This window comes from Rhinolophus sinicus, linkage group LG03 (assembly GCF_036562045.2).
Source record: "Rhinolophus sinicus isolate RSC01 linkage group LG03, ASM3656204v1, whole genome shotgun sequence".
NCBI lineage: Eukaryota > Metazoa > Chordata > Mammalia > Chiroptera > Rhinolophidae > Rhinolophus > Rhinolophus sinicus.
Genome location: NC_133753.1, coordinates 115,166,081 through 115,194,001, shown reverse-complemented (window position 1 = coordinate 115,194,001; position 27,921 = coordinate 115,166,081). Strand labels below are relative to the sequence as shown.

At 35.5% G+C, this 27,921-nt stretch overlaps 1 protein-coding gene across 5 annotated transcripts in view; it reads right to left on the bottom strand.

Annotated features, from left to right (window-relative positions):
* Positions 1–27,921, bottom strand: part of CEP120 (centrosomal protein 120) — a 63,167-nt gene that overhangs the window by 32,479 nt on the left and 2,767 nt on the right. For 3 of the 5 annotated variants that reach the window (XM_019728015.2, XM_019728017.2, XM_019728018.2), the window contains 12 exons: positions 24,933–25,089; positions 23,175–23,289; positions 20,478–20,619; positions 18,873–19,021; positions 11,022–11,219; positions 9,128–9,355; positions 7,926–8,139; positions 6,719–6,896; positions 3,309–3,458; positions 2,430–2,612; positions 463–559; positions 219–365 (listed from right to left, as the gene is read on the bottom strand). In XM_019728015.2, coding sequence (XP_019583574.2) covers positions 219–365; positions 463–559; positions 2,430–2,612; positions 3,309–3,458; positions 6,719–6,896; positions 7,926–8,139; positions 9,128–9,355; positions 11,022–11,219; positions 18,873–19,021; positions 20,478–20,619; positions 23,175–23,289; positions 24,933–25,089 — 1,958 coding nt within the window. Of the gene's footprint in view, positions 1–218; positions 366–462; positions 560–2,429; positions 2,613–3,308; positions 3,459–6,718; positions 6,897–7,925; positions 8,140–9,127; positions 9,356–11,021; positions 11,220–18,872; positions 19,022–20,477; positions 20,620–23,174; positions 23,290–24,932; positions 25,090–27,921 lie in introns of those variants that run through there. The other 2 variants (XM_019728016.2, XM_074328555.1) reach the window with 2 other exon arrangements.

Sequence of the window (27,921 nt, the reverse complement as noted above, 5' to 3'; positions counted from 1 at the left end):
TTTTGCAGTTTAATTTTTTTTTGTCTATATCTATATCTATATCTATATATCTATATCTATATCTATATCTCTCTATATATTTTATTTTAGGAGTGAGGGATTCTTGATATTCAAAGGGATTAAGTAGGGTACCCATGAAACACAGAGAGAAAAGCTTATGGAATAGGCAAACTATACCAAGTAGACAAAAATAGAGTTTTAAAGTAACACAAAGTAACCTGATTTTCAAAAATGTCTTCCTGCATCTCTTTCCACATTTCTAGTTCGAGGGCTGCTTTGTATTCTAAGGTTTCACGAGGCTCTGTCTGGATTTCTGAAGGTGCTGGGGGAAGAGAAGATGGCTTCTGTTGTACAGCAGATAAACCCTAACATAGGAATAAAAAAGCATATTGAAACAAATACTCTCACATCCAAACATTAGATCCATTTTAGAGAGTAATTTGATAATTCAGTGATATTTACCTGAGATGAGTCAGAGACAAAAATCTCACGCATTTTTACTAGTCCGTAATCTTCTAGAGTCATTGTGTAAGAAAGATTTATTATCCTATTATTTGACCTACAAATGAAATCAGAAATACATTAAAATTCATGGAAATACTTTTATATTATTTTTTCCTCTTATGTCCCCAATGCTATAGCATTGAGCAGGCAACATTACTTGCATTTGACACTCACTGCTGAAACTGTAGCAGCTTCTATAAGTCTCAAGACCTTCCATACACATGATTTTATTTGCTCACAAATACCCTATTAAGCCCATACCTATGTTTACTATAAAGGGAGCTATAACAGCTGTAGATTACTTGGAGAAATTGAAAGTATAAAGGAGAAATTTTAAATCTCACTGCCCATAGGTTAATACTGCTAAAATTTAGTCTATTTTCTTCCTCTCTTTGTTTTATGTGTATGTAGATACACATGTATTCATGCATTTTGAGATCATACGGTTTTGTCCTTTTTTCCTATTCACATCAGGAAGATTTTTCTCATGTCATAAACATTCATTTGAAATGTAATTTTTTTATGCCTCTAAAATATACTAAAGAATTTATGTAGTAAAATTAAAAAAGTAACAATTCCCCTATTCTTGAATATATATAGGTCAGTCTGAATTCTTTTTTCACTTTTCCTGGGATGAACACAGTCATACATAAATCTTTTACTGGATATAAGCATTGTCTCACGATAATTTCTAGAGGTAGAATAACTATTATGTTATTTTTATCATAATGAGTACGTCTCTGTAACATAGAATTGTATGTAGCATTTATCATTAAATAAAAACAAGACAAAATGTCAGAGGAAAATAAAATCTTGGCAATAAAAATCCATGGCTTTATCTAAGTTAAATAATATTTCATAAACCCTTGGTCAAACCAAACTTTAATGACTGGATCCCACACAATTAGAACTCGTAATTAACAACTTTCCCATTTTCTTCTAATCTCACAGATTTTAGAAGAAATAAAATAAAATGAAGCACTACCATATCTGAAGTTTTCACTTAATCTCTTAAGACTTCTCTGTCTAACGAGTAGGGCGGGCAATCAAAGTTAATATTCATAACAAACATTATTAAAATAACTTTAACAAGTAATGATTTGATTATTTTCAGTATATTCTAGTTATGATGACAGAAAGGAATACTAATTTTTAAGAGATTTTTCAATAACAGTAGTTGAAACAAAAATAACTTTCAGTTAACCAAAATATCTGATTCTCTAAACCACCTGTTCCCAGATCTTCCAAGTGAATAAAAATTTTACTAAATCCTTCCCTCTCTAGAAGTGGCTACAGATGGGCAAGAGTAAGGGAAGATACTTCAATGAAACTGTTACATCTTGGCCTTTTACTGAGCCTGACTTCCTTCTTTCTCTATGCTTTAAAAATCAAGGCATGACATAATGTCAAACTGAATTTAAATTTCTATTGTAAATTTAAAAAGATCATTCAACAAATATATTTTGTCTGAAATATGTGAACTCCAACTTTTCACTGTGGCAATTGTTTTTAAACATGCCAAACATTTCTAACATTCTCAGACTTTTGATGTGAGGCAAAAATAGGTACACTTTTATATGAAAATATTTTTAATATTTTAAAAATATGTTAAAATATTTTTCAAGTAGAAAAAGTTATTCTCAATACAAAATAACATAAAAATACTAAATTAAAAGATCCTGAATTTAAAATTATCAGGCTAAAGCTAGGGAAGGGAAATACACAACAGTCTGAATAAATAGTATTACAGTAGCACAGATGCTTCATTTTGGGAGGGTATAACGGATACAAGAAAGCTCAAGAGCAAACTGGAATATAGCCCCCACAGGTCAAAGAAGAGCTCAGAAAAAAGATACGAAAAGATAAGTTGCATCGAGCTAATCGGCATAAAAAGCAAGCTAAGACCATTTTGCAAAATGCATTACCCTTGTGCTGCTATAATGGGCACACTTTCACTGTATGTCTGACGCCAACACTGTTCACCATTAGAACCTAAAAAGCGAGTTTTTTCTGAAGACAAGACGTTAGAAAGCTGGATTCTGGCGATCCCCAGAAGTAAATCTTTACTCATTTTATCCTTGTGCCATAATTCAATCAGCAATGGAATCCTGAGGAAGAGAGAAACGGGTGTTGATACCTATGAACTCTGAACTCAGTCTTTTCTGGATTAAAATCTTTGACTTCCTTTAATGTGGTCAAAGTTGTTTTTGTTACCACAGGTAACAAACAGAAAATTCTATTACATTTTCTACATTTCTTTCTATGCAATAAAGAAAACCCTTCAAACACTATTACTCCCACAAATGGTTAATTTTTAGTTACTCTTCATTCCTCCTTTTAAAATAATACACAGATTTGAATTTTGATACTTAGAAAAATGACATTTCCCAGATCTCATTTTTCTTCACAAATCCATTTTCTGAGAGCTGGATTAACACCTCCATTTTATATAGATGAAAAAATAGAAAACAATAATATGGTACATTCAGTGAATCAACGATAAAAAATTAAATAGTTCATATTTATCTTCACATATTATATCAAGAAAAGGCAAGACTACTTTCCAAAGTTCCTTCATTACTCATACATTGTTTTAACAAAATTCTGATATCTAAACTTAGGCAAATAAGATATGAAAATCTGAAAAGAGCCTTCATAACCACATAAAACTTTGAGGCAGAAGCACAAATGTCACAGACATTAATAGTACATTTGTTTCTATAGGTTTTCCTCTTTTTTATAAGATATATATTGTCAAGAGTTGACTTGACAAAATAATATCATACACACAGTGTATACATTACCTTAAGAAAGTATCTTGCAGCTGATGAGGCATAGTTGCAAAATCAAATGCACAGTAAGATTGGGGAAGAAAAACTTCCATGTTTTTCCGAACTTCTATAGGGGGATTTGTCATAATAGGAGCTGCACTTCCAAAGAATGGATATGAGTACCTACAATTTCAGAAAAAAAAAAAAAACACCTTAGAGTTTACAGATAAAATTTATAGTCTGTTAAAAAAAAGTATAATATGAATATTATGAGCAAATAGAATTTTTTAAATAAATGATACAAATACATTACGGTTTTTACTCTTATCACCAACTTTAAAATGATTTTCAGTGTTGATATAAAAATGACAGAAATTATAGAGTGCATTATTTGCATGGTACTAGTTCCCAACTTGCTTTACAGGTAATATGTTAATGGAAAAGAAAGATAATTCTGGTATTTTGAAGGCAATGACACCATATAAGGAAGGGACAGTCATTTTGATACACTCCAAGTAAGACCAAGATTTAGGAATGTGAATGACTCTACTAAACAAAGACCAAGCTCCCATTTAAGAGTTCCTTGAAGGCTCAGGTCCTATCTTTTCCATGTTTGCACTCCCAAGAACAAACAAGCAGTGGCCTCCATATATTAAACATTCAAGAAATGCTTGCGGAATTTAATTTCTAACACTATTTTTCCTTACACAATAACATCCTGATCATTTATGAGCTAAAGAGCCTTCAGTCAACTCCAAAAGGATGCAGTTACGGTATTCTGTCTTTGAACAGAGAATCAGGGATGAAAGCAACTCAAACGTACTACAGATGAATAAGAGTGATATAACGCTATTTCTTTCTTTCATCATAAAAATGACACCAGGGTAAATGGAAGAATGCCTGACTGCTACTGAACTTATTTTGTATGTAAGGCCAAATATAAAGATATAATGCTCGCTTGAGTTTCATGTTAATATCTTGTTATTCATTATGAAAACCAGAATTTAAACCCACTGGTAAAAATTGCTTTTCTTGTAAGAAGAATCCTGTGCATTCGTTCAATTCCTATATAATTATACATCCAATGAAATCAGGTCACCTCAGAGAGAGTTCATGCTCTAGAAATTCAGCCCCCAACCACCTCACTATAAGATGTAGTGATTAAAAAGGAAACAGACTTTTTCAAATACAAGTGTTACCTTGCAAATTCCATTACATTATTGCAAACTACAATTTCATACCAAAGCAAAGCATGATAACATACAATTTATCAAACAGAAAAAGTTAAATGGCCAGTGTTTTTAATAATAACTTAAAATGAATCAAAGACAGAACCAGTAGTCCTTTTTAAAAATTTTATTTTTAATTACAGTTGATATACAATATTATATTAGTTTCAGGTGCATACAGTAGTCCTTATTGTCAAGTGAATTATACATAATGTTAAGTGGACCATAAAACTACTTCCTCAGTTTAGAATATTTGTTCCCATTTTCTTTGCCAACTGAACTATTCTGCCTCATATATTGACTTATTTCTGAATCTGTCTTCTTCACTAGGTTGAACTCTTTGTTTATATGGCTCATGTATTCCTAATACCAGGCACACTGCTGGAACAGTGTGAGCACTTGATGAGTAAACAAATGCCTGTTACAAGAAGGAAACACAAAAACTACTATTAGTGCTTTCCAAGGGGGCTTGTACAAGACTTCCCCTTCACAGCACCTAATTTTAGATCGTCCCCGTGTCTATGTTTCTGGCCAATACCTTCTATAGGTATCCTAAGATCAGCAGAAGAGAGATCTCAGTTAAAGTAGTAAAGGGAGAAAAGACAAAAAACTGAAGTAATGGATAAGTATTGATTCTATTGCTAAAAACAATTTTAAGAGGTGTTATACAAACCCTTTGAGAAAAGCTATGGCTGTAAGAGAAAACCTTTTCCAGCTTTCAATTTTCAAATAAAAACATTTTAGTAACGATTCTTAGCCTCCAACATAAGGTAAAATGCAGAACTTAAGCTGCAATGAAAGGACTTCCATTCTATGAACTCACAACCACACTCAGTGCTAGATGTCTTTGATTGTGTCCATTGTTCACGAAAGCTTGGAGGACTTTGTAAAACAACTTCATAAGAAATCAAAGAATTGAAAAATTAGATGCAAGTATGAGTTGATTTATGCATCTGACAGGTAGGTGTGTTTCAAATAACAGCGGGAAGCAATGTGCAGTTGCAGACATTCCCGGGATGGCAATCCAAGATGACACAAAGATTTCCTTAATCACATAAAGACCAACAACTTTATTACAAATGCTAATGTGTGCTCCAAAGAAATTTATGAGGAGAAACCAAATACTCCAAACTAAAACACACTATTGTATTACATTTAATTTGTATCTCAGCCAGAAAAGTCTATAAAAACGTAATGTTGCTAAAAACAAACTATTGTGCAAAGCCATTTAACTGACTGAAATATATATCCCAAATTTTTTACATTAAAAATGTGAACACATTCCACTTAGAGTGCATTAAGTATGGTTTTTAGATTCACAGTTATAAAATGTAGGTTTTAGGAATATAACCTCCAATTATAATAGTTTTTACTGAAAAATCAGAAACTACCATTATTTTGACCTGTGGCACCTTTTCCAGAAACAACACATTTTAAGTTCAAGAGTCACTGTATTTTAAATAGGACTATTAATAAATTACTATAAATACTTGCAATTATTATACTAGAATACCATATTTTGCCATGTATAAAATGCACTTTTTTTGCCCAAATTTGTGAGGGAAAAATAAGGATGCACATTATACATGGGTAGTACTAATTCTGTATCTACATAAATGTTTTTAATTCTTTTATTTATGCTTATGAGTTAAAAGTGTAACTCTAGAAGTCAATAACTATATCCGTATACAAAATAATACCCTGGAATACAATAATCGGTTTTGTTGAACTTAAAGAGGAACTTGCAAAGACATACATGATGTGTAAATATCATAAACTTTCTCGTACCTTGTATCTATTCTTGTGTTTTGTAATTATTTGTTACATAAAATTTCTTGTACCATAATTAATATGTTATAAAATAAATGCTAAAATTCCTTTATAATACAAAACAGAAATACCTAAGTGTAAGCAAACAAATTTGAATTAAAAAATTAAAATGAAAGATGACTTTCCCTGAAAAGTTTGGGCCAAAAAACATGGGTGTTCATTATACAATGCAAAATATGGTAGTTACGATTGTTACCTCTCATACCACCAATGCCACCCTGGTTTAAGTTGAAAGCATTAGGACATAGATTTACCCTCTTTTAGTACACTGATTTAATAAATACTATAACGTTTTTCATGACATTTCTCTCTCTGTAACTTCCCAAATACAGGAAAGGCATTTCTCCTGAGAAAATAATACTTTCAAACAAAATCAAATCACACCTTAATACACAGTTGATTGGAAAACTGACTTCCAAGTCATGGATACTCCTTAAGTCGATGGAAAAGCAAAAATGGTGTGATGTTGCTGGAACAGCAATTTTCTGTCCTGAAGCTGTTTCTGAAGCATTGGCGATAGTCACTGGCTGGGCCACTGAAGCAGGTACAGCAGGATTGATAGCTAAAATTGATATTAATAAAAAAATTTTTAAAAAGTTGTGAATAGTTTCTCTTAAGTTACTCAAATAATTTCAAGATATCATCTTATTTACCTTCAAGCAAGGAATTATTTGATTTTATAAACATATGAACTGAGTCATAAACATCCTAAAGTGCCTTGTCCCAAATTTTGCAGGCTTTAATTCCCTTTACAGAATTGTTTTTTTTTTTTTTTTTTAAAAAGAAGAGCTTCCTCTCCACATGCATTGCAAAAATAATAGCATACAGTACCAATGCAGTTATGTATGACAGCAGCCCAGCAGGCACTAACTTACTTCCAAGAGGCAGCTGAACTGAACTTAGCATTTGAAGGGTTCTATTTAAGACTTAATGCAAATATAATCACATCACTTTTTCAAAAGTAGTTTTGGTTATTTTTGGCACATATGACATGTTCTAACAAAAAGCTAACATTTGAAAAGACAGAGCTGTCTAGTCCAAGCCTGTTATAGACCAGAGATGTTTTAGTGAGTGACCCAAGTAATACACCCAAAGTTCTAACTCCTAATGCACAACTACTCTAATTACTTACACTAAATATAACTATAGATCCTTATGCAATGGATGGAAAAATTTCATAAAGCCAGATAAATATGCATTCTCAGATTCTCTCTTAACCTTAGGATCAAAAATGATTATTATGAGTTTACTTGTAAGAGGTAGTTTTTAGCTCTTTCCTCTAAAATTCCAATATATTGAAGATATTTGAGAATTACCTAGTTAAAACTCTATTTGAAAGAACTATATTCTTTAATTTCTTTTGTATAGACTATTTCTAATACAAAAGTAAAAGAAAAACGTTCTTACCTTTTAGTAAGTTTTATAATGAAGTTAAATAGATTACAATTACTTTAAATTGAATTTTTTTACCATCGCCACACATACTGGCTCTTAAACTCACAATTTTCACTTGGGACCCATAAAAAATCTCATAGTCATTTATTAGGTGACTGCAAAATCTATTCCTAAAAGATCTGTAAAGACATCTTACCCTTTGGATTTGGTTTTGTGTCCTTATCATACTGTAAGCTTTCCACTTCACTTTCTGTTGCATCATCTTTTGTTGGAGGTGACTGGTTGTGAGGCGGAAGAGGGGACACGCTGGGCGACTTTGGCTCAGTGAGTTTTTCCTTTATGGGGGTTAAAACTCTCTTCTTTGAGTGCTGTGGCACATGCTCATTCTGGGTCTTTAATTGAATTAAAGACTAAAAAATAAAGTATAATTTGCAAAGAACTTTCCTTCATAATTAAGCAAAAAACTTGACGTTTTTTATTAAAAAATATAAGCTTCCTTTCCCAGTTTGGATATTCCTAGTCTATTTTTCTTGAGAATTTGCAAATTTTCTTATAGCATCTAGGACCAGAAAAAGGAAGACGAATAGGAAGGAAATCTATCCAGAGCTAACTACCAACATGCATCCTAATGAATAAGAAGGGATATTGGATAAAAGGAGTCAGGTATAAGTGTCCCTGGGAATGGCTATTTCTACCAAGGCAGTATCATGGAGGCCTACATTCCTTTAAAAAACAAAACAAACCAGGCATCTAGTGTGATTTTCTTCCTCTCTTTTGCTGTACTACCCTTTAAAAATACATGCATATATATTTCTTAAACTCTCACTTCAGGCTTTTTTATCTTTAATTCATAAGTTATATAAAGATCAGTTCTTTAAAATAGGAGGCTAAAGGTGATTGGGGATATATATAATCAAAAACCACTGACATTCAAATCAATTCCCATCTCTGTTGCCTAAAGAGAGTATGAGGACTATAAAGCACTTAATGAACCAAGAACCTTATCTTACCTGAGTGAGTCAACCCCCCCAAAAAAAAACAACAACAAAAAAAACCCCCAACAATTCAGGTTCCCAGAAACTAGGTCTAAAACGAGGTCTTCTCTTTACCTTTTCCGCCATAGTCAGTGACTATGAGTTGAGGGCGGGGGAATGGTTTCCACTACATGAGAAGTCTGTACCAAAAGACTGGATACAGTCATTTATAAACCACAGTAGTGGAAGCCACAGAGCTTTTCAGGAAGGTCTTTTCAGAGAAGAGATAGCATGTAACGTAGGCCATAATTAAGAGTAATGAGTACATTTTTATGGTAGGTGACTCTTCCAAAGTTCAGCTTGTGTGAGTAATCATGAGCCACAGTGCAGAAGCTGCAGTCGGGGAAGGAGGGTCACTACTTGCCTGGGTGTCCACGCCTTCTCTCTGCAGAGCCACAGACACCCCCACAGTTGGGGCTAGCTCCACAGGAATAGGGGCAAGCTTTTGTTTGGCTCGGTTTGGAGGTTCAAGGATAAAAGCACCCTCAACTGTGACTGGGCGCTGGCTGATTTCTGAACTGCCCTTTTTCAGTAATCCAGTTAAGGGTATTTCTGTACTTCCAAGTGACTGGTCTCCACAGCAGAGATGGATCTAATATGAAAGGGAAAATCAAAACAGGGCTTTACGTTTTCTCCCTTCTTGTAAACATATAAACTTAACAAAAAGTTATCAAACAATCCGCAGAAGGCAAGTATAATGCAGGTTATCTCACTGACCAGCAGTGACTTAGTAATAGAGTCTCACACATGATTGTTAAAACTGTTGATTACCACAAAGTTTACCAAGAACTCAATAATAAAGATATTCTTTCATTTTTTTTCTTTCAGTACTGTTTACACATGTGATCACCCTTTTTTCTGTCTCTTTGGTGACCTATGTTTACTTTAATATTTTACTATGCTATTTTATTTACATATATATGCAAATTGTATCATGAATACATGAATTTACACAGAAAAATACTTCAAACATTTTTTTCTATTTCCATTTCAATATTAATTTAAACACAGTTCTAAAAAGCAAGTTAATGGATCCAGCCATATATGGAAATTAAAAACCTAAAATAATTTTTTCATTCACCCATAAAACACCGTATTTCTTTCTCTTTTGTTTATTTGCTTCTCAGACTTTACAAAACGGTGTTCAACAGTAAAAGGTAAAGGAGAATATCTCTGGGATGGAAAGCACTGTTAATCACTGATAGCTAATCAAAACTTCAACATTACCACCTTTTGTAACAACAAAAAGGTTATTCCGGGTATATATTATATACCTCATTTTCCCTTACTATGTTGAAGCCTTGGCAAACTTAGCATTCATATGAACAATAAGCAATCACTACATGAAAACAGTTTTAGTTCTAATATCAGCAATGACTTGTAACTTAGACTTAATGTTATCAGGTGTGATGATTTCAATGGGCTGTAGAGAAGGAATTTTTATGACTTAAATGTCCACGAGAATCAAACTAATAAGTCAATACCTTTGATCATGATTACTATATTAGATATAGAATAAAATTCAATGTCTTTTTTTCCTACATACTTCATCATTTCATATAGTCTTCAGCTTTCTAAATTTCTTGCATTTAGCAGAACCGCCTCTAAAATTTAGTTCTATTAAAATTTCTTTAATTCCTCTTGTCACCTCCCACCCAAAATGCAAGACTGACCACTTTACTATACACAAATGACTACCTAATGGTATATTTGACTACCCTGTTTCAGGCTTATTTAAAGCAACTGTAATACAAAATAGAACAGTAATTCTCACTAGGTAAGGTTCACTTTTAAATAGTCTAATTTGAAATTAGTTTGTAAAAAACACTCAATTCAATGGCAGGTTTCAGAAAATTGTGTTTTCTTTTTGAAAACTGTGTTCTCTCTTTGCTTTTAATAGCAATAAGGAATATAAATTCTGAAACCTGAAACGTGATCTGTGTGCCTATAGCTACTATCCCCACTAACAATAATGAAACCTTCCTTGTGTCCATAGATTTAGGGTCCAGGTACAACTTTTCTATTATAAAGGACTGATAACTGACATACCTCTTTTCACATTAACTGGGTAAGGAGGTATACCTCTTAAAATTCTGAAGTAAATGTTATGCTATGACTTTACAACTCAGGATAATTTCTAAAAAAAATTAAAAGATGTGATAGAAAGAAGACCTCCAGTACTGAAATAAGATAGTTCAGCCTTCTCTAATGCTTAAAAAAATAATCTCTAATAAAAACCAATTTTCTGCACGACTTACCTGTAGTTTAGGTTGAAGGGCCAGGTAAACACGAAGAATTTCTACACTGCTATGTATTCGAACAGACGCTCTCTCTGGCTCAAAGTTTGGGTTGATCAAATCATTGAAGGGTTCATTTGTAACATCATTTCCCAGTAAAGAATAGTAAAAGAAAAACTCAGGCTGTCTTTCTGGAAGTTTCATGGTACATGGAATTAACTAAACATTTAAGGAAGGGAAAAAAAATGAGTATTACTTCGTAAACCACTAAACATGCTTATTAGTATCTGATGAACTCCAAAAACATTTGCAAAAACATTAGCGATTTTTTTGTCAAGTCTTAAAAATCAATCACTCAAAATGTCTCATTCTCTGCCAAATTAATACCAAATTACTGGTTTGATTAATTTTTTAAAGTTTATCTTAGAAAAGCACAAAGAGATTAAAAAATTTTTATAGTTTTATGTTGTTTTCAAGTTGACATTTCATTCAACTGGTCCATGAATAAAAACACAAAAGTTCTCTTAGAAGAAAATAATCAAGCGTTGTAAACTAAGCTTTCCTTATTTCCACATAACTTATTCCATCTTATCCTCATTCTGCCATCCTCTTCTTAAATGAGAGGTTTTTCAAAAATCATAATCTAGGCTGTTTAATATAACATCTTAATCCAGGCTTTTGAAAAAAAGCTTTAGCCGTGCTGTCAAAATTTAGAGACCTATAAATTAACAGTTGTCAAAGGATGCCTTCTGTACTAGGAGTGTCACTTTTCCAAGCTGGTCACATATGATAAAGACATGGGATTCTTGTTCCAGAAAATATAAACTATGTTCTAACAAATAATGTTTGCAAGAACATTGGTAAAAATACAATAAACTATAAGTAACTGATGTGTTTGTCAATATGCTTCAATATAGTATAGTAATCACATAGTGTCTGCTAAATAATGATATATTGACATGAAAGTTACCTGAGATATACTACTAGGTTATAAAATAGTTATAAGACAGTATAGTTTGTGAAAAAACAAAAGTGCAATAACCGTTTAGATTAAAACAGATAAAACAAATAAAATTTACTTCATGTACTGAGCACCTAGTAAATATTCAAGTTATTTATTTTAGGTAAAGTATAAAGTAAAACAGGCAGTCAAAAGGGCAGAATCGCTAAACTCTGTGCTTGCCCCCTTCCATGACCACATCAAATTTACAACTTAGGTATAGAACAATCATCATTGAGAACCAGCTGAAGACTACTGCACAGAATTACTATAACTAAGGATATAAAGAAGAAGCCATTTCAACACTCGTAGGAAGAGCAGACATGGGAAACAGGCTGGTCCCATACGCACATGTGCTGATTAAAAATCAGGATTATCTTGTCTGCAGAGGTCCCGCCTGAGAGTAATGGGTTCCAGCCCCACACCGGGCTCCCCAACCCGGGGCACCAGTGCCAGAGGGAGAAGTCCCCATAACATCTGGCTGTGAAAACAAGCAAGGACTGTATTCAAGAAAGACAACAGACTGCTACAGACCTTGGTGCTGCAGGACGTAAAGGGCCCCAAGCACAGATTCACATGCTCACAGACTCACCTGCTCTGAGCTCCACTGCTGGAATAGCAGCATGAAAAGCTCCAGGGACATACAGGGAGGAATTAAACTCACCAGCTTCAGGGTGAGGGCTAGAGGGGCAGGAGTCAGAGCAGGTCTCTCCAGGGAAGGAAGTGTTGGCAGATGGTATTGTTCTTTTGTTAAGCCCTCTCCGCCACACCACACAACCTGCAGGCGCAGGTAGGCACCAAATCTGAGCTCTCCATTAACCTGGCTAACACCATTAGCCCTACCCTGGTGATTCCCTGGGACCCCCACCTCACCAATCGCATACCCAGCCTGAAACTTTTTTCAGCAGCTTTCCCACACAAACAGCTTGCCTTGGCTCATGCTGTGGACTTCTTTAAAATCTCTCAAAGGTACATAAATCCCCAACAAGTAACGATGAGCCTTGGCATACCTGGTACCTCTTGTAAGCAGCACCAAGTCTAGCACTAGTGTCAGCCAGCCTCGGTTTACAGCACAGCCTCTCCCAAGTGACCCCAAGCCCTTCAGAGGTGGAAACCAACAGCAAATACTTTGTAGCTCCTACCAGGTGGCCTGGGCTAGGCAAAGGCAGTGATTGACCTTACCTGCAGCAGAACACCTTCAAAAGGCCCCAGAACCAACAAGCTCAGTGGGTGGCTTCAGACCACACCAGAGCACCACCCAACCAGCTCCAAAAATGACATACCCAAAGGGTAGAAGTGGCAGGCACCAGTACCCTACTAAAGTGAATCTTGATCTGTGGGGTCACCCCCACCCAACAGCTTGTGTGCTGTAGTCATGGCCAGTCCTCACAGACAGTCAACATGTAGTTCAATCCTACCCACTGACATACCAACTGCAAGGAAGGATCAACCACAACAGGACGGCACACACAACCCAAAGAAGGGATAACCCTAGAGGAGTCAGCTCAGGTGGCCAGGGAGACTGTGCCATTAGGCCCACAGGACACCTATGACATATGGCCACCTGTCAAGACTGGAAGACATAGCTGATCTACCTAATATAGAGAAACACAAGGAGTCAGCTAAAATGAGAAGACAAAGAGACACGTCTCAAATGAAAAAAACAGGACAAAACCCCAGAAAAAGAACTAAACAAAATGGAGACAAGCAATCTACCAGGTATAGAGTTCAAAACACTGGTTATAAGGATGTTCAATGAACCTAGAGGAAGAATAGATTAACTCAGTGAGAACTTACACAAAGAGATAAAAATCATAAAAAAGAACCAGTCAGAAATGAAGAACACAATAACTGAAATAAAGAATACATAAGAGGGAATCAACAGCAGATAAGATGAAGCAGATGATCAAAGCAGTGATCAGAAAGGTAGCAAAAACATCCAATAGAAACAGCAAAAGAAAAAAAAAGAATTTTAAAAAATTAGGATAGTTAAATGGACTGCTAGGACAATAACATTAAGTGTACCAACATTCACATCATAGAGGCATCAGAAAGAAAAGAGAGAGAGCAAGTGATTGAAAATCTATTTGAAGAAATTACTGAAAACTTCTGTAACCTGGAGAAGGAAATAGACATGAAAGCCCAGGAAGCAGAGAGTCTCACACAAGATGGACCCAAAGAGGCCCACACCAAGATACATCGTAATTAAAATGCCAAAGATTAAAGACATATAAAGAATCATAAAAGCAGCAAGAGAAAAGCAGTTAGTCACATATAAGGGAGCTCCCATAAGACTGTCCGCTGATTTCTTAACAGAAACTTTGCAGGCCACAAGGGATTGGCACGAAATATTCAAAGTGATGAAAAGTAAGGACCTACAACCAAGATTACCCTACCTAGCAAAGCTGTCTTTTAGAATCAAAGGAGAGATATCGTTTCCCAGACCAGAACAAACTAAAGGAGTTCCTAACTACTACATCAGTATTACAAGAAATGTTAAAGGGAGGAGGAGGAGGAGGAGGAGGAGGAGGAGGAGGAGGAGGAGGAGGAAGAAGAAGAAGAAGATCAATAATACGAATCAGAAAATACAGGGAAGAAAAAAATTCTCCCTGACAAAGGCAAATACTTAATAAAAACAGTGGACTAAATTACAAAGCTAGTGCAAAGTTTAAAAGGCAAAAGTAGGAAAACCATGTGTAATTACAACAATAAATTAACGAATAAACACAAACACACAAAAGAAGTAAAAAATAATGACAAAGACATACTGTCTTCGAACTTAAGCAACCAACTTAAAATAGATTGCTAAAAACATAGCTTGGAATATATAAAGCACATGGAAACCAGAAACCAAAAATCTATAGATATGCAAGAAACAGAGAAAGGAATTGGTGGGGGGAGGGGGGGACTGGGGGGGAGGCTGGGTGAAAAAGGGGAAGGGATTGAGATGTACAAATTGGCAGTTTTAAAAAGTGACTAGATATAAAGTACAGCATAGGGAATATAATTAATATTATAATAACTATGTATGATGTCACATGGGTACTAGACTTATTGGGGTGGTCACTTCTTAAGTTATATAAATGCCCAATCACTATGTTGTACAGCTGAAAGTAATGTAATATGTCAACTGTAATTTAAAAATTTTTAAAATTGTTTCAAAGAAAAGTAAAAAAAATTTTTTTAAATCTATACAGAGAAAAGTACACAAACTGTAAGGGCACAGCTCAATGCATTTTCACAAAGTGAACACATCTGTGTAACTAGCACTCAGATAAAAAAAAAAAAGTTACCCTGTAAATAAAGTAAAAGAGCACATAGTAAATACTCAATAAGATTATTCTTTTATATAAAGTATATTATTATATATACAGTTATTATTTTAATCCCATTATTTAAAATGTATTTGTTTAATTATGATTTCAATCATGGAGATTTTTAGTTTTTGAGAGGCAGTACCTATATACAGTTGTTAAGAACACAAATTCTGGATTAAGCCTCCAACCCCTAACCTTGGTTCCATCAATGGCTTTCTGTGAAATTTTGGACAAATTATGTAATCACTGTGCCTCCATTTATTTTAGGTTTGTTGGAAGAATTGAAAGAGATAATATATGTTTAATTCTACAACTCTGTCTTGCACACAGTTAGCTCTTGCTATGTGAATGAGAAAATGCTTGAGGAAAAAATATACTACACTTAACAATGATTATTTCTGAGGACTTTAATTAGAAGAGTCTTTCGTTTTACTTTCTTCCATAATCAGAAAGCAAGAAAAATTTTAAGAAATAAAGATGTCCTTTATATATTTCATAGTATATTTAATTCTAAGTAATTCCCACTATGAGAGGAGAGTCTTCTCAAATCCTTTATCATCGCTGTAATTAAAAACTTTTTTTACCCTTAACTTTCAATATTTAAGAAAAGAAGGAAGCATGATTATCAGCATCTAGTCTTCCTGCTCCAAATTCATTCCTCTATTCTACAACTCTATAGTACATGTTCTAACTCACTGATTTGCATCTGAAAAGCTATGTTCCTTTGTTTATTAATAGATGATTTCTCACATTGCTTTTGACTAGCTTGAGAAGGAAAAGCTAAATAGCTAATTTTTTAAATACTTGGCTTGTCTATAAAAAGTACATAAAGCAAACAAGAACTATTAAGCAGTATCAAAAGATGAAGAAACTATGGGGCTTGTTTGTTTTTAAAAATTATTGTAAAATACGCACAACAGAAAATTTACCATTTTAACCATTAAAAAGTATACAATTCACTAACATTAAGTACACTCACACTGTTGCACAACTATCACCACTATTTCACTCCAGGACTTTTTCATCATCCAAACAGAAACAGCAGAACCATTAAACAGTCATTCCCCATTCCCACTTTTCTCCAATCCCTGAAAACCACAAATCTGATTTTTTCTCTATGAATTTGCCTCTTCTGGATATTTTATATAAATGGAATCATACAACATGTGGCCTTTAATGTCTGGCTTCTTTCTTTCACTCAGCATGTTTTCAACATTCATCCATGTTGTAGCAAGTATCAGTATTGATGCCTTTTATAGTTGAATAATATTCTATTGTATTTATATATATTTTGTTTATCCATTCACCCATTGATGGATATCTGAATTGTTTCTACTTTTTGGTATCATGAATAGTGCTACTATGAATATTTGTGTAGAAATTTATTTGAATACCTGTTTTCAATTCTTGTGATATATACCTAGGAGTTAAAGTGCTGGGTTATATGGTAATTCTGTTAATGTTTTAAGGAACGTATGTGACTTCATGTTTAATATAGATAGCAAGCAGCTTGCCAAACATCAATTTGCTTTAAAAAAAGAAAAAAAAACTAAACTGAGTGATTTGTCCAATAAGTCACCTATACTACCAAAACCTGTATTAGTTTTAGTTGTGGATCCAACAGGTAAATTAGTTCCACAAGCTTTTACCAAACAAATATAGCTTCGCATATACAAACTATATGCTAGGCACATTAGTTATTATACTATCTCATTCTTCATACACGTCTGCAAAGTGGTAGTATCATCACTATACAAGTGAGAAAATTCAAGCCTCAGACAGGTTAAGTAAGTTGCCCAAGTGAAAGAAACCTGTAAGTAGTGAGAATGAGATTCCAGCTCAAATCCATTACTGTAAACACCCTAAGAGGCAAGAGAGCACAATATTAGAACAAAAGAATGTGAAAAATGACCATCTGACCTGAAATACCTGGGCCATTTACAAGCTGTAAAACCTTTCTAAAATTTGGTTTCATCTTGAAAATGAAAATAATAGTCCCCTAAAGTTGTGGTAGGATTAAATGCAACATATGCAAAGTAGATGGCACGATGCCCAGTTCACAGAAATAACACACAATTGTAAATAGTAACAATTATGCCTCCTTAGGGAGTTGAAAATATTAAAAATAAAGTGACAATTTAAAATGCTTTGCAGGTATTTAACAGCACAGCAAAAATACAGTAGACTTACTACTATCTACTGTGCGTTCTGATGTGTTTAATAAAAAGCTAGTGGACGCTGGCTTTGCTCTCAATCACAAAGGCATATGATGCTAGGCAATCCACAAGCAGAGATTTATGAAAAGAACAAAATAAGGAAATTGAGGGAGAAAGACAAACGCACAAAGTGTCAATGAGGAAATGATGGTACCAAATTAGGAGAGAAAGAGTAAAGCTCAAAGAATGCATATATTAAAAGTGCTTTATATAGTGGGCGTGAACTCAGTGTGACTAAGTTAAATATATTTCTTAAGAAAAATCTTTACCTGATAAATCTTACAAGTCAGATAACTATCTGGTCACTAACGCACATTCATTTGTAAATGTGGATTATGTGGGAATCTTGTACCTCTAAGAAAATAAATAGTCTGATAAAAATTTTAGAGTTTTAAGCTATATTCTCCATTTTTGAAAATATTAATTTAGTTCAGCTGCTACAGACCAACATAATTCCAAGAAAACTAGACTTGATCTGAGAAGGACAATAGAATAACAGCTAATTTTGTGTTGAGCCATTTTGGGGAAGAGGCAATCCACCATGGACCCCGAGCATCCATACACAGGCTTGCTGACTGTGTCAAGACTATGAGTCCCTGACCGCTTACCCAGGCCATTTCCTAGGGTTGTCTCTGCAGCTGGTAACCTTCCAGACACAGACCAGGACTGCTTACAATATAAGTGGTGTGTTCTCCAATTTCTGTGTTCCTCAGCTATGATGAAAACTCACTGCATGCAGAGCTACCATCTGGGCCCACTGTGTCACCTCCATGGGACGTGGGGTTAGAGGAACTGAAGGAAATACACTGATATTCATGTTGCTTGCTGTGTTGAGTAATACAGTCCTTTGTCTCTGACCCAAGAAACTTGTATCTTCTGGCAGCATCCAAGAAACAGTAACAGGCTAATCTGCTAGTTTGTAAATAAGGTAAAAGGTAAAATCTAATCTCAGACCCTGCAGCTCTTAAGGTATGACTGAGACAAAGTGTCCCCAACATTGCACACTTCTCCAACAGGTAAATTAGTCCGTACTTTGAAAAACACCCTTTCATACCAGTCCTTACAATGCCATGCAGTACAATGGGAAACAATGTTTAGTGATGATCTTTCTTCTAAATTCTGAGAGATTGCATTTCTTCTCTTATTACCAAGATCATCAGAATTTATTCTCCTAGAGCAAAAATGTTTTCTGATATGAAAGAAAACACTTTTCTAAATTATTTTTAAAAAGTAAAAAAAGTCAACTTGTAAAACTTTGTAACACCTGAAAGGCAGATTTGAAAAATAAAATTCAATTTTCCAGTTCTTTGTGATTCACTAATCTGAGGGCAAGTCTCACCTGTTCCAACTGGGTGGCGAATGCTATGGTCACCGACATAACAAAGAAGTCGGTACAATAGTCTGCTGGTCCGATCTGATGGTAGCCTCCCTCCTCATTCAGCACTGCCACGATGTCCTTGGGCTCAAGTCCAGATAGGCTGGCAGGTACTTTGTGGAGAAAAACACAATTAAACTACATTGCAGCTTGCCATAAACCATTATAAGAATTTTGAAAGCTGCTTATGCTTTTTCATTTGCTTGGCCGTTTTCATGGATACAGCTAATATTTCATTAAGATTTCCATTGATTTTTTTAAATATATAACCACCATTTTCTCTCTGCATATAAAAGCCACATTTTGAAATAACATTTTTAAAACTTCAGTTTAATAAACCACATAGAAAAGGTATCACAGATTTCCTGAAGGAAGTGAATATAAACTGGGAACTGAAAAATAAGCAAGATTTGGCTAAAAAGAGGAAGGTGACTGAATAGAGAATGAAGGAGTGAAAAAGAGTGTTTTAGGGAGAACAATATTTGCAAAGGCACAGAAGCAAGAGAAAGCATGAGGTTAGAGACTGAAATAGGTGTGATGTGCCAGATCCCAGATGGAGGACTGACAAATAGAACGAGATGAGGCCGGAAGGATAAGCAGAGGCCATACCACAGGGGGTCTTCTTGAAGGCCATGTTAAAACATTTGGGTATTTCCCAAAGAATAACAGAAAACCATGAAACAACTCTGAGAACTGATACAATCAAATAGGCTTCAGTATGAAGAGAATGGAGATGGACAGGGCTTTTCAAATTGATGAACGAAAAAAACCAAAACTACACACCACTAAAATAACAGACAAAATTCAGCGTTAGGGAGCATGCAGGAAAGGGAGCATAGTCCACGCTGGTAGGCATGGACTAGTATAACCTTTTGGAGGGTAATATGTCAGGGCTTATCAAAATTGTACACACGCGTACCCTACAAACAAGTAATTCTTCTTGACTCCTCCAGGATTTAAACCTGAAGAAATAAGCTTTCTGAAGCAATGACTACAAATAGCCCAATGGCTAAGAGCACAGATTCTAGCATCACACAGAAGCAGGTTCCAATTCCAGATCTGCCATTTACTAGCTGTATGGGGAACTATGATCTATTTTAGTCTCCATGTCTTCTTCTGCAAAGCTTTTAGTGTTGAGAGGATCGAATTAAATAATAAAAGTAATGCACTTAGCACAGTATCTGACAATTATGCACTTTAATAAAGGTGGTCAGCAGAGCTTGGAAGTCAAAATAATAATTGTGACAGGTCTCTCACTGTCAGAGAAGGGAGTTACAAGTACGGAAATTTTCCCAAATAGCAATTTTTTTAAAACAATACAAAATTCTACTTTGTTCTGTTATATATAAAATAAAGAAAACTTTCCCAATGTCTAAATTTTGTAAACAAAAGCTAAGAGCAACAAGTGCTGCATGTGAAACAATGTCACAACATTTGTTTGATACACTGGAGTAAAAAAATCCGCTTTACATTCCTGCATGTATCTCCCTAAATACCCTGCCACCCCCCCTAAAGTTCTACCCACAGATACAACTTTTCAGAGAATGTCCTTAGAAATGATGCACAAACCTTTTCCATCTCGAGGGGGAGCTCCCTTTGCTTTAAAACTATCCACTGGTGCCTTTGAATCTGTTTCCAAAGCAATGCTTATCTGTATCTCAGACTTGAACTTGGTGTATTTATTACTCAGTAATGGGTACCATTTTGGTGCCTGGAGATTAACAACAAAACAACAAAACACCTTAACAGATAATAGGAAATAAATAGTAATGGGAAATGTTCTGTAAGGTTTTAAATATATTTCCTATAGTTTCTCAGTACTTTCTCCTCTTTTAATATATTTTTTTCCACATTTTCCTCAAAAATTAATCCTGCTTAGGAAGCTAACTGAATTTCCTCTTGAAGTAGAAGTTTAGAACGTCTTCTGTGCTCCTATTCCTATACTTCAACAAGTAATGTGTTAAACAGAAGAAAACACAATACATTTTTTTCTATTTTTACTGTATGTACCCAATCTCACTTCATCCCTTAAAAAAAAGAAAAGACCAATTTTCCATTTCCATAACCCCTGATTTTCACTTTTTCTGTTATACCTTTTCTGCCTGCCACATTTCTGCTTTGTTCTATTTATATCCAATGAGGAAAAGAAAAGCTTCATGTTTATAAAAACAGTAACAAAATCTAAAGTACAAGTCTAATAATGGTTGAGTTCTGGGTTCTGAGCCACGTACTTGACTGTTATTGAAATACAAAGGCTTTCTCACAGAACCTCCGAAATTCTAGTACCCAAACCAGCCGTCAAAATCTCATGGCCCAACACCATGTGTATCATTAGTGCAGGAACCACTGGTCAGCAGGGGCACCATTTCGATACCTGGAAACAGCATTCTTAGTCTGACCACTGTTGTATAAAGGCATAGTAACAGGTGCTTATACTAATCAAAACCAAAAACTGCTGTTCTATATACGAGTTCTGTTTGATAAGAAAAATAGAATTAACTAGGCCACAGGTTTAAAAAAATTCACAACCAAGGTTTTTGTTTTTTTTTTTTAAGGCAAAACTTCCTAATTTGTTGTGTTCCTTTCATGTTATACTTATGACAAAATTTGTTGGTTTGTTGTTATACTTATTTTCTAATTTTAAGCATAAGCCTGAAAAAAATATTCTTATTACTTGCAGATTTTATGATATATTTCTGTTATGTAGCTTAGAAAAATAAATCTGGATTTTTCTATGTTTCCATTTATTTACAGAAAATCAAACTATTTTTAACTTAAAAGATTCTATCAGCCTACTTCAAATATTTCTCCTGGCAAACAGAAAAGAATTAAGTAAGAGAACAATTGGTTTTCCTCAAACTAATGTAATTTTGAAACATTTTTCCTTAACTTTGATCACAAATATGATGACAAACTGTCAAAAAGGATGAGACAAGGGAAAAAAGAATACCAAGCGTATTTAGAGGCAGTCTCTCTATTGCCCAGGCATTCCTCTCAGATATCCTCCTTCTAAGAGGATTTACCGAAGCGATTGCAACAGAAGTGTCTTCTAGACACTTGCAAGTTGCAGCAGAGAAGTTGGGTAAGAGAAACATCAGGAGCACAAAAGAAAGCAATCCTTTTTTAGGACCTAGGAACAGATCGGTGATGAGTACCCAAGGATTGGGGATAAACAAGTCTTCTTTTAAAGCATTTTAAAATTTCAGTTTCTTTTGAATGATTCCAAATTTGGGCCCGGCTGACTGGCTAATTTGCAAATATTACTGTTGTCAATCACAAACATCTTAGTAACAGATATACTCTTCTTCACAGAATTCTAACTTATGGTTCAAATCAAGAATAGAGAACTTTAAAAGACATTAATTTTTAAAATTTATTTCCTTAAAAAAATCGTGACTGATCGCTTCTCGGCCTTTTGGCTAAGATCAAGTGTAAAAAAATCGTGACAAAGATATTAAGAAAAACTAAAAGTAAGCCATGTCTAAAGTCAATAATGTACAAAAAGGTGGGAAGATACTCCAAATGACATAAGAAACATTTTCAATAACAAAGAGCACTATAACACAGGAATCAGGACCCTGAGTTGTTTCCCTTCCTTCCTTCCCTCCATCCTTTTCACGTGTGTGTGGTGGGGGAAGGGGGCGGGGGGGGGGGGAAGTCTGCTATTTACATAAAGTACATTTCTATAAGTTCACTTACTCTGACTACTATGTACCAAACGCAAGGAGCAGGAAGCAGGGAAACCAATTAGAAGGCTACTATGATAGCCAAGGTAAGAAATGATGGTGGCTTTGGTTCAGCAGGGAAAATGCAGAATAGTAGATGGATCAGGAGGGGAAAATACCAACTGGAAAGGGTGGCTATGGAGGCAGGAAGAGTGAGGTGTCAAGGGAGACTTCTATATTTTTAGCTTGTATAACTGGAAGGAGAGTGGGGACCATTCCCTGAAGCAAGGAACGCTAGGTGAGGACCTTTGAAAGCCAAGTCCAGGAGTTGCACATGCTAAGCTCAAGTTTACAGCAACCTAGACATAGGTGTGAGCTCAAGAGAAATTTATTTCAGAAAGATACTTCTAGGTCAAAGAAATGATTAGAAGGTCAGGATTTTCTATACCGAATTCGTAAACTAAAACCTAACAACTGCCATATTGACTGAAGCCCGTGATCCATGAGGTCCAATGTCCCATGTCCTTTCCATCAATCTGATATATAATGAAAACATTAAACTGTCTAACATAATCAGTAACAAACATCAAAAGGGCAGTACCTGCTTTGTCTCTTGAGCAGTCCTTAAGTCTAGAAGAATGTAACCTATAGTTTCCTTGGCTGAAGACACAGGATCCAAGGCAAAACACTGGAGTTTGATAGGAGTACGCTGTAGCCTGTAACAGAACAATTTATGTAATAAATAAAACAGCTTTTACGTAATATTAAACTTTCTATTACCCTGGAAAAAGCTGCCTACTACTTTCAAAACAACTATGATTTTGTTGGATAACAGATATCTATTCCATATTTTCTGAAAAACTCTTCAAGTGGCAAAAATTATTATATCTACGTATAGATATATCAACTAAGTACACTGTAACGTACTTGTACAAAACATGTCAAAAATCTCTCTCAATTAAGAGGCTGTCATCTAGGTCAATGTTTCTCAAGCTTCTGTAATATACAGAACTCTTTTAAGTCAAAAACTACCATGAGTCCTTAAGATTTATTTTAAATTGTTTTACTTATACTGTCACACACACAAAACTACAAATACACATTCATGCTCACAGCTCTTTTTGTAGTTAAAAACATAAATAAACTAAGAAATTAAGTACCATAAAATCATAAACAATTAAAATTAACAATAATTTAATGTAACACATGACAATGTCCTGTAAGCATGACCTTGACTGGTGGTATAGCATGGGTTCTTTCGAGTCTGGAACCCCTATACTGGCTCTTGTAGTAAGCGGATTAGATTTTGCCATCACTTTTATCTAGTACAATGACTACGAAACGCACTTGGCACAAAATCATCATTTATATATTCCATTTATCTGTGTTATTTTATTAACTTACTAATTCAGAGTGGGTCCCTGGGCAATAACACAACTGTACCCACCACCACCACCGATGCAGGCACTAACATCTCTTATTGGCTCTGTCTAGGCATAGACTCCAGAAGCCACCTGAAAGAATACAAAATTCTAATCTTCTCTAAGAATTTAATACCCTTACAGATAAATCCATGGAATGATCTACCCATAGAAGAAAATTAATTTTTCCTTGCTCTCATTTTTTTAACTTTGCATTTTGATTTGATTTAGCATTCAGAAAGAGCAAGTACTAAAGTAATTCTGTGCTTCTCAGAAGGAAATATATTTTCAATCCTTTTTAAAATGATAGTATCAGTGTTCTTGCCTGCTTTTGGTCATCAGAGTTCATGAAATAAATAAGAGGCTATTACTTTGAGTCTGCTTTATATACTAATAAAGTGTTTATATGTTTAAAATCAAGTGAAAAATTAATTAGAAAGAGTCCCTTATATAATTATACTACATATATATCTATATATCTTTGGTAAGCCAGGTAAAATATAAATGAATTAACAGAAATTACAATGAATTCCAAAGCATATAATGCCTAACCATTTAATATTGGTTGGGCATTATTATAGGACTTCCAGAACAGAATATCTATTCTCTCATACATTAGGGGGAAAAAAAGCTAGGGGAAGTGACTAAAAGCTCTGAAGTGGTACTACCATTATCCAGCTGACTGACTGACTTTGGGCAAGTTACTTAACCTCTTAGGCCTCAGTTTTCTCATCTGTAATATGGGGGAAATAATACCTACTTCATAGGTTTGTTCCAATTTTTAAAGGAATTATTGTTGCAAAGGACTTGCAAATTTTCTGGCACATTAAAAAGCAGTCAACAAACATTATTATTATCACTATACTCTAATGAGATACATAAATTTATTTATTCGTAACAGCCTAAAAAGAACATAACAAATTGAAAATAACAGTCACCTATGTTGATGGAGTGCTTTCCTGTCAATTTCCCAGGCTAACTCGGTGGCAAATTCTGGCTGGTCGGTATGTTCCACAGGATCAGTAGCCAACTGTTCTCCATCAAACTTTGCTTCTACTATGAGCATATGCTTTGGACGTTTGGGGAAATGGTGACCTGGAGTAACAGACCATACAGGTTAATCAGAAGTACACAAAAATCAAATACAACCATTTAGGATGTATTTTAAAAACTGACATACAGAGGGTGCCAAAAAATGTATACACATTTTAAGAAAGGAAAAACCTATTAAAATTGTAATACTCAATATAGACCAATAACAAAAGATGAATACAAGTCACGTTTGACTTCTGCAATTACAAGAGGTGCTCAAAGTGGTTACCATCAGTGTCCAGACAATTCTGATTACGGCGAACTACTGCTTGAGCAACGTTGACCAAAGTGTCCACTTGTATACATTTTTTTGGCACCTCCAGTATGTTGAGAGAGGTTGACTTACCATACAATCCACAAACTACCTTGCTAACACATGTTCATGTATACACTCAAATTCATGATTCATAAGAAACACAAATTATACTGAAAGCTATAGTTTACAAATTAGTGCTTCTCAAATATTAATGTTCTAATGTTCAAATATTAATGTAAAAATATTCTATTTACGCATATTAATCACCTAGGGCCCCTGTATATTGACCACCTAGGGACGCTGTGTAACTGTAGGTACTGGTTCAGTAGCTCTAGGGTGCACTTGAGAGTCTGCATTTCTAACAAGATCACAGGTGGTGTCAATACTGTTGTGCTTAGTTCATACCTTGAGCAGCAATGATCTCAGTAACACTGAGAAAAAGAGTTAAAAATGTGATTACACCAAGTTTTAGATATTACCATAACAGTACTTAATGCAGAACACAGTCATCTGGAGAGTTGGGAGATAATCAAATTAGCAAAAACAAATTTACCTGCATATTACGTTTCCGGTTAACACAGTTAAGAAAATTTTGCAAATTAGCTGAAGAAAAATAAACACATGCATTCATTCATTCAATTTTTAAGGACAATGTTGTATATTTGCAAGTACTATTAAAATATTCTACTTACATATCACTTTTCATTGGTACTGCACGACCCAGTGTGGGGACAGAGCCAGGAGTGCAGTTTCCAGGCTCTCGGCCTCACGTGGAAAGATGCTCACTTGGGTAGTAAATGGCCATCAACTGTGATTGGATGGCCATCAGCTGTGGCTAGTTGGCCATCAGCTGTAACCAATGAGCCACTGGCCACTAATATAACTGCTGTGGCTACACTAGCAGAAAAATGGGGGCTAGCAAGAAGATGGTGGCTGAACTAGCAAGCGCAGATTGCAGTTAGCACGGAGGAGTGCAGGTTGTGGATTGCAGAGAAGTGGATGGCAGGTTGTGGATAGTGTGGCTCCTGCTTCCTGTGTCTCCAATCCAGCCGCCAGCGAGACTATAGTGGTATGACTCCCCTATCTATGGCTCCGTGGGTGTTCCTTTTTGGCCTCACCATGTCCTGTGTTCTTATGTGGGGAGCGGGACTAGAGACCCCGCCGGACGCCTTGCATGACACCCAGTTCTTTCTTTGTTGACTGAAGGCATATTCAGAGTCAGGTATCACAACAGGTGACAGAATGCAAAGAGTAAAACATAGTACTTTCCCTCAAGGAATGGAAAGTCTAATGGAAAGAAACAAACCTAAAACAATGAAAACAGGAAGCTAAAGAACTAAGGAAGCAGCAGCAAGAATCTTACTGCCAACCTGTTTATACCGTGTTTCCCCGAAAATAAGACCTACCCAGACCATCAGCTCTAATGCATCCTTTGGAGCAAAAATTAACATATGACCCTGTTGTGCGGAAGACCATGCTCGCTGCGCCATTTGTCCCGCGGGGCGGCCTGCAGAGTCTCTGGTCCCGCTCCCCACATAAGAACGCAGGATATGGTGAGGCCAAAAAGAAACATCCATGGAGCCATAGGTAGCGGAGTCATACCACTATATTCGCTGGTGGCTGGGTTGGAGACACAGGAAGCAGGAGCCACACTGTCCGCAACCCGCTGTCCTAACTGCAATCCGCGCTGGCCAGCCACCATCCTCTTGCTAGCCCCCATTTTTCTGTTAGCGTAGCCACAGCAGTTATATCAGTGGCCAGTTGCTCACTGGTTATAGCTGACAGCCAACTAGCCACAGCTGATGGCCATCCAATCACAGTTGATGACCATTTACTACCTGAGCCAGCACCTTTCCACTTGAGGCCGAGAGCCTGGAAACTGCATTCCTGGCTCTGTCCCCACAGACCCAGTCTTATTTTACTGTAATATATGACTGGGTCTTATCTAACATAATATAAGACCGGGTCTTATATTAATTTTTGCTCCAAAAGACGCATTAGAGCTGGTTGTCCAGCTAGGTCTTATTATCGGGGAAACATGGTATTTCTGGTGAGGGGAACCCTGGCAAGGGGAGTTATAACCACTGTTAAGTAAATACATCCGTGCTGCTACTCACCCTGGTACAAGCTTGGTTAGGAATTAAGCTAGTCAGAAAGACCTCGATTGCAAACCTGTAAGTTTCACCTGAGGCTTTCACTGAAACTCCCTAGTAAGAAACTTGCCATATTTGACAGGGCTCTCCCAATTAGCAGTCACAGAGGCTTCTCTGTGGATCTCATTTTCAGCTGCTCTAAAAAAAAATCACTAGGCTCCCCAAATGAATTTCACATATGTCAAAAACCCTATGGTTTTTCAGACTATCATACACATAACTATTAAGTTGGTGCAAAAGTCATTGAGGTTTTTGCAATTGTTTTTAACCTTTTAAACTGCAATGACTTTTGCACCAACCTACTATTACCTCCAATAAGCTTGAGAACAGAAGCTATGTAGTGAAGTAAACAGGGGCATGCCTCGTTCCAAAGACAAGGAATACCTGGAGAACAGAAACTCTGTTTTTTTCATCCTTAAAATCCAC